General features: G+C 32.4%; 1 protein-coding gene and 1 pseudogene across 1 annotated transcript; both read left to right on the top strand.

Moving 5' to 3' along the window:
• Nucleotides 1-693: 693 nt before the first annotated feature.
• LOC120185250 lies at nucleotides 694-1,146 on the top strand. Its single transcript, XM_039189523.1, has one exon. It carries the CDS (start codon nucleotides 694-696, stop codon nucleotides 1,144-1,146), a length of 453 nt encoding a protein of 150 aa, XP_039045454.1.
• A 2,645-nt stretch (nucleotides 1,147-3,791) lies between these two features.
• Nucleotides 3,792-6,175, top strand: LOC120185244 (annotated as a pseudogene).
• The last annotated feature ends 2,253 nt before the right edge of the window (nucleotides 6,176-8,428 follow it).

Genomic DNA, 8,428 nt, shown 5'->3' with positions numbered 1-8,428 from the left:
TTTTCCAAAATAAAGTCGTAATCGTTTTTAAAATAATATTTAATTGTTTTACCTAAAAATGGTTATGACACATATGAAAGTATTTGATTACATTTGCGACCTAAATTCCACTATGTCATTCACCACCTCTCATCATAAATACTCCTCATTTGGCTACCAAAACTATAAGAGCAAACCCTAAATTGCTCTGGAAAAAATTGGGATTCATGCTCTATCTAGACACAGTTTTGATCCCCTTTAGTCTCTTCCTCACATTGGGCTACCATGCCTATCTTTGGAAAACCTTCGAGCAAAGACCCTCTTCCACCAAAATCGGACTCAAAATATTACAGAGAAAAACTTGGTTTCACAACATCAAACAGGTAAGTTACAAGAAGTCGTTTTCCGTCGTAATATTTCATTATTTTATCCGTTCACATCATGGTAAACATTTTAACTTTATTATCTTTTTAAGATCGTTTGATGAGTGAAAATAGACAACTTAAATTAACAGTAGATAATAAGAATGGATATTCACTAAAAAGAAAAACAAGAAGATAATTTCAGTTGTCTACTCATCCAATGATCTTAAAAATCTGTAAAACTAATAATTTTACACTGGATATAAGTGGATTATGATAATTAATCTATTCGAAATTTTAGAGTGAAGATAAAAAGGGTATGTTGGCGGTCCAAAGCTTGAGAAACACTCTAATGGTCACCATTCTCTCTGCTTCTATAGCCATTCTGGTTAACTTAGCATTGGAGGCTTTGACCAACAATACATACAATGCCAGCCATCTTTTTGACGGCGAAATCTTCGGGTCACAATCCGAAAGGATCTACGCCCTGAAGTACGGTTTGGCATCGCTGTTTCTATCGGTTAGCTTCTTATGCAGTTCTATGGCAGTGGGATTTCTAATCGACGCTAATTTCTTGATAAATGCTGTTTCTGATGATGATCGATTCTCGTCTGATCCTTATTCCTACACACAAACCATATTCGAACGAGGGTTCGGTTTAGCTCTTGTTGGAAACCGGGTGCTCTGTGTCACGTTTCCTATGTTGTTGTGGATGTTCGGTCCGTTTCCTGTGGTCCTGTCATCGGCAGCATTGGTTTGGGGTTTGTATGAATTTGACTTTGAGTCTGCTAAACAAATTTATTGAACTGATCCAAACAACTAAAGCATTAGCGAGCATTGGAAATTGACTATGTGATATATATACACACATATGATAGCTTTGGTATGTAAAGACATGAGTAATCAATCAATGTTATTATCTCCAACAAATTCAAAAGAATACGATCAAGGAATTTAAATTACGGTTACGATCGTATTTTTGATTGAGTTGTGTTTATCAAGATTTCAACAATAATTAGTGTTATTGCAATCATTACAAATATTACAATCATGAAATAACAATTTCAGACGACACTTTTATTATTATATAACGGATGTTATTTCAATAATGGCCGCTATTTAAATTCTTTATCTGATATGCAGTGCGTTTTCGTCCATGGGTTCTTCCTCCCAATCTCCACCTTTATTCCTATCCTCCAAACAAGATCCCAAGCAACTCACATTATGGGTTTCAATTTCTTACTCTTTTTAATGGGTAAACTATATAAATGGTCACTAATGTTTGAATAAATTTCTCTTTTCTCCACTGATGTTTCAAAAGTAATGATTTAATTAAATTAACGTCATTGATTTATAACAAATTGATCATTCGTCGTGAGTAGTCATTACTGAAGATTATGGACTGTTGACGTGGAAAATTAACCTGACGACATGGCACCGTTTGGATTGACGGTTTAACTCTCTTCTATGAAAAAGTTTCCATAATCTTGGACTTGGTCGGAACCATCTTCATTATTCCTACATCCCCATTCTTCAACAATTCAGGCTTCTTCTCAAGCTCCTTACCAGATCATTTGTCGATCTTGGTCAACAATTGAGAAAGTTTGGCGGCGATGTGGGAGGTGAGGCAATCAAGGACTAGTGCATATCCATTTCCCATCTAACCAGAAGAAGAACCAACCATCAAGTGAGCAGCAACCAACCTTTGTTGATGTTGATGAGCAAACAACTCTCACTCTCGTCACTTCCTTATGTTGACGATAAAGAAGGTCCATTTTACTAGGTGAACTAACAATGTTGATCAACAGGGACGGAACTAAGATTCTAATTCAAGGAGGGCAAAGTATAACTAACAATAGAAAATGAGAGGGACAAAATCAAAATAAAACAAAATTTGAAGGTCTAAATAAATACTTATTCGTATATATATTTTTTAATGATACAAATTAGGAGCCCAACCCAACACATAGCTCCATCCTTGGGCATCAATGACGTCAACATTATCGGTTAAACCACCAAGCTCATGTGAAAATTTAGGGGTCGTTTGGAATATAAGATTATCGAAATGTTGCATTATTTGACACATTACTGGGAATGTTGTATTATCTTGTTTGGTTTGTTTGACAGAATGTAATATTACAGTGTTTGGTTGAAAAAATATAAGATTACTAGAATGTGTATTTTACCAAATTCTCTGTAATATGTTTTCAAAAAAAATTAAATTCTTAATATTAAAATAAAATATTTATAGAAACATATATTATTTCATTATTTTTAATTTATATATTTTTATTTTATAAAATTTAAATTCATAGAATTTATATATTTTCTTTTATAAAATTTAAAAAATAAAGAAGTAGAATAAAAGATAAATATATCATATATTCTTTTAATTTTTTTTGAATACATAATGAAAAGGGAATATAACGTTGGTTATTTACTGTAGCTAACATTCTTTTGCAATAATGTTTCCAAATTTTTTGATGGTCGAGTGTAGATCCGAGCTTCAAACTATTGAAACCACGTTATATTCTCCATCAGTACAATATAATTTATCAAGTCATAAATATTAAATATGAGAAAATGGAAATAAAGTAAATGATTTATTACAAAGTTTAAAAGAATAAAAGAAATAGTAAATTTTGAAATTATTTAATATTTTAGGGGCAATTTTGTCCAAAACCATAGGAATTGTTAAATACCTAAGGTGAGTAAGGAATAGGATTCCCAGGAATCCAAACAAAAAAATTACTGTTGTTAATGTTCTATTACCCCTTAGAGGGAATGCTTTCGAATTAAACAAGGGTATGTGATTCGAGAAAAAAATATTACTAAGAGTGTGTTTGGATCAAGGATTTTATCATTCCCGGCCGTCATTTTTTTTCCTGATTAAAGATGCCTATGTTTGGTTGTGTAAGATTCCCAAGTAAAGGTAATCTTTCGATACCAACAGTACATATTGAGGTGTTTATTCTTGGGAATGTTATTCCCACCGGTGTCTTAGGTATATTTTTTCATTCCCGTGTTAAGGGCTACCCTTCTTTTCCTGTTTATCTCTGTATATCTTCTTCTTCCCGCGAGCTTGATAGTGCGAAAAATTTCGTTTTCCCAGTGAGATTCTCATGGTAAGATTACTTCTTACTCCATTTGTTTTATTTTCTCAACAGTGAAATTCATCGTTTTATATGAAATTTGAGTTTGTTCTGTTTTCTGTTTTCGTTCGTATATGACTCTATGGCTTCAGCAAACGCGTTCTGATTCATCACCACCTTTTCTTTTTTTCCTAATCTCTTATAATATTCACCTTCTAGATGTAGACTCAAAATCAAATCTTTTGCATATAAAACCGAAGAAAAATGCTTGTGTTTTCCCATCCTCAAAGCAAAGAAACAACCCATTCATTGTACGAACTGCTCTCTCCATGGTTCTTCCAGTTTGATTTCGATAAAAATGGTGGAAGAAACTAACCAACCCGAATTTCAATCCTCTGCATCAACCACCGTAGTCAAACGAAAATCCTCATGGCCGTCCGTTCTCCGTTGGATTCCGATATCTACCGATCAAATCACCGCCACCGAGAAACACCTTCTCTCCCTCGACAAAGTATGTAAACCTTCAATTCCGTTTGCTTTTCAATTTACTTTGGATTCCCTAAGCCTACGTTTTAAAAAGCTGGAAACTTCGATTGCTCATTAATTGAATTCTCATAGTATTTCATATAATTCTTTTGTTCTTTTTAATTTGGATTATCATAGTTATACTTTTAATACTGAAAGCTTTATACTGAGAAGGAGATAGGTTAATCAAGAATAAGACAAAAGAAAACATATGCCCATGGTAGAAGTTCAGTCTGTTTTGTACAAAATAAGTGCAAGTGATTGAATTTCATTATCAATATATTTGCTATGTATTTTTTAGGCTTCTGTAATGATATACATTCTACCTTTTTAATATGATGCAACCCGCCATGTGGGAATTTGATTACCAAATAACTTAAGGTGGTTTATATTGTAATGATGTGTGTTATACTTTCTGTAAAATATTAGCCAAGACAATGATTTGTTAAGCTTTGGGCATTGTTTTCTTGATGGGAAGCTTTGGAGCAGGGAGTGAATATCCTATGTTCATTTATCTGTAATGATGCATGTTCTACTGCCTGTAAATATTAGCCAGACAATGAAAATAGATCAGTATGAACCTGCTGTCTGAACAAGAATCTGCAAAGTTAAAGGGTAATTCTTTTTATAATTTTGATATTTATGCTTGTATAAAGGGGAATTGAGGGCTAAGGGTTTGAATAATGCAGGAATTAGGATGGACATGGAGATGGAGAGTTAGGTTTTAGAGTGTAACAGATTGTTGGAGGTGGTGATGGTGGAGTTCTTAGGGAGATTTCTCGGCACAGCTCCGTTGAGCACATTTATATATGTGAAATAGATAAGATGGTTATAGATGTATGTTGTATTTTAGTATCTATTCTTGTTTCATTTTCCTTTTACCTTTTGTATGAAAACGCTCATTTAGTATCCATATGTAACTTTTTTATAGGTTTCCAAGAAGTTCTTTCCTGAATTAGCTGTTGGATTTGAGGACCCTCGTATTCATCTTCATGTTGGTGATGGTATATATTGAATATTTTATGTGTTTCATTTATACTCTTTTTTTATGTGAATTTTCTGTTGAGTGGTCAAGCATGATGCTTTAATTCCCAAACTGATGTTTTACTTGAATATAATCTTAACAACTATTGAGTTTCTTCGTCATGTTCCAAAAGCGAAGTATGATACGATCATTGTTGATTCATCAGATCCTGTAGGTACGTTGTAATGTATGATCTGATAAAATTTTATTTTCAGCATTGATGGTTTCTTAAAGAACATTTACATGGTATTTTTTCTTTTAAGACTCAACATCATTCAAGCTTTTACTCTTTTGGTTTGCAATTTAGGTCTTGCTCAGAGCTTATAGAAAAACCATTTTTTGAGACTATAGCTCAAGCATTAAGGCCTGATGGTGTCCTCTGTAACATTGACAAGTGTTCCAACTTATCCTAAGCATTTAATTAAGTTGTTGTTTCCTCTTGGTTCTCTTTTAGATATTAATGATGCTTTTGACAGTGGTAATTTTATATGGTATCATTTACCAATTGCAGGACTGTCTTCGAATCATAGCCTATCTCATTTCCAACTTATGTTTTCCTTTTCTTTTGCAATGCAGTGGCCTGTAATGCTCCACAGAGGGACTAGTGGTTGATTTTCTGAATCCCATAAACCCTATTGAGAAGCTAGATGGAGCTTACCATCATAAGAGAGAACTTAGATTTTACAACTCTGAGGTGAGAACTCATTCCATCAAGTTCAGTTTTCACTCTTTCACTCTTCTGCAGAGTACCTGGTATTTACTTTTGTTATGAACATTGACTCATTGAAGCTATTATAGTTTCTTTCGTGCAAGGAAATGAACCCCATCGAGTTAGAGTGATGGTCCATTTTATTTCTCGATGGCTTAGCATCTTGGCCTGCAAAGTCTGATCTCTTTTACTGTAATTTCTTTGTGATCTAACCATTTTATGGTAGAAATAAAATATTTATTCTCTATTGACAGATGCATAGGGCTGCTTTTGCATTGCCTCCATTCCTGAAGAGGGAGGTGAGGCTATTTCGAGACTGATGTGACGGAACAAGGAACTTGCCTCTCCTGAAGCAAATATGTAGACTTGCGATTGGTTAACTTATTCCCTTAAACTGAAATACTTTCATTCAGGACATAGGCAATAAATAAATGTTTTCAACATGTAGGTGCAACTGGAGCCATTCTAGTATGTATTATGGTTTTATTTCAAGGAACCTCTTTCTAACTTTGTTAAAATGGCACCTACAATCCCTATCTCAACATTACTAGATCGAGTGTTCTTGACATGCCACATTTATTTGCCTAAAACCAACAGATCTTACTGGAAAGTAACCACTAAGCTACAGAAAACATGCTAGTATTTGAACATTGCACTTGACTTGCTAACTTCTACAAACAGTATTACCGGTTTACGAGTAAAAAGGCAAAACAAACACATGCATTTCATATCACCTAAAGCAAAACATATCTTAACATACCTCAATTTCAATCATTGGGATGTCATGAGCACTGCTTTCCTGCAATGATTGTTGAATCATCATATCATCAGCCATTGTTACCAAAGTTAATTTTTCTATAGAAAATAAGGTCTCTAGCACAAAACTGAACAGGGGAAAGTTGAGTTTGTTTACTTAATGAATCGATTAAACAAATCCATAAAAAATCATTCCCTATTATAAACTAATACATTATTTTATATACCTCAATTTCAGTTTTTGTGATGTCTAAAGAATATTGCTGAGCTAGACTCGAAAATTCTGAAATGGAGTTCGACTTGACTCGAAAATTCTTAGATAACAAAAATCATTTACATCTTTTTATTATTATGAATATCTATGAAGAATTTTCACAATGTAAACATTTAGTTAAATGTTTATGTAAAATTTTAATATATTTTTACATAAATTATGTAAAATTTAATATTAATTAAAATTAAAATAATACATGATATATTTAAATACTCAAGTAATATATTATCAACAAATAGAATTTTTATATAAATAATTTTTATTTAAATATTTAGAATTTCACTTGTTAAAAACTATAGAACAAGGACAATTTGGTAAAATATACATTCCAGTAATCTTTTATTCCTTCAACCAAACACTGTAATCTTACATTCCTGCCAAACCAACCAAACACAGTAATATAACATTCCAGTAATCCTATTCCCTGGTAATCTTTTATTCCCACTGGTAATCTTACATTCCGTGAACCAAACGCACCCTAAGGGTAATAATATATTCCTTGATCTAAACACCCCTTACAATTATCACCATTCTTGCAAAACCTTCTAGCAAAATAAAGACAAGGCTTGTAACTACCCACAATACCAACATATTCATTTGTTATCCGAAAACACGCATCACTTGTAAAAACTCTTATTAACGCGCGAAATCCATGGATGTGGAAGCTTTTTCATAAAGGAGAGTCGAACAGTCAGTCAAATGTAAGCAATTAACATGCCACATTAACAATTTATTATTCTAAATAACAACTGTTAACGATGAGGGACCGATTTATCATAAATTGATAATATTAGTAATTAAATCGTTATTTTTGAAAAAAAAAATCTAGGTACTAAAATGAAACAAAAGTGATAATTTAGGTACTAGACGTATAGTTTATCCTTTTGATATTTATTTAATAAGAATTATTTATTTAATAGTGTACTATACAATTTTTGTTAAATCTAATATCAAACAACCCCCAAACCTTGGTTTGTTATAACTAACCCCTTTTTTCTGGCACATGGGAAATGACATGTATTATAGTTGGCACATGGAAAGCTTTTCTAAATTTGAATTTAATTATTTTAGATACTTTAAATTAATAAAATTTTATAATATATACTTAAAAGATATTGTAGTCAACTAGTTATTCTTCTTTTATATATGGAAAAAACCATAAATGTAGATTTAAACTAAAAAATTAATAAATAATTATTTCGTTCATGATAATCAGTACTTAAATAAATGAATAAGAATAGATCGAATTTTTGAAAGTAATATTAAATTATTTTTATAAATTTAAAGATAAAATTAATATTCTTTTTATATTATTTATTACTAATCATTTTTATATGAATTCATCATAAGTGTACTTTATACTAAAATTCGAGGGAAAGGATTTTTATCTTTTATTTAATTATTTTTTAGAATTTTACTTGACGTTTTTCCTAATAATTCACTGGTGATCGGTATATTTATCGATCTAACACCAGTCAAATTATATTTCTCGATCTAACACCCGTAGCAGTAAAGCGCACCCCTTGAATCGTACTATACTCTGATTTGGCGTCACGTGGGTATATCTCGACCCTTGTCCCGCGATATACGGTGATTTGACGCCACGTGGGTATAGCGTGCCCCCTGATCCGCGCTATACCTGGGTATCTGACACATGGGGTATAGCGTGGTGCAGGGGGCGCGCTATACCCCTAAATACCCATCTCA

Source organism: Hibiscus syriacus, unplaced genomic scaffold (assembly GCF_006381635.1).
Source record: "Hibiscus syriacus cultivar Baekdansim isolate YM2019G1 unplaced genomic scaffold, ASM638163v2 tig00113084_pilon, whole genome shotgun sequence".
In the NCBI taxonomy this organism is placed as follows: Eukaryota; Viridiplantae; Streptophyta; class Magnoliopsida; order Malvales; family Malvaceae; genus Hibiscus; species Hibiscus syriacus.
The sequence above is the reverse complement of the archived record's forward strand: the minus strand, read 5'-3'. Positions and strand labels throughout refer to the sequence as shown.

Coding starts and splice junctions, on each gene's coding strand:
- LOC120185250 (XM_039189523.1), top strand. CDS start 694: ATGGTCACCATTCTCTCTGCTTCTATAGCCATTCTGGTTAACTTAGCA.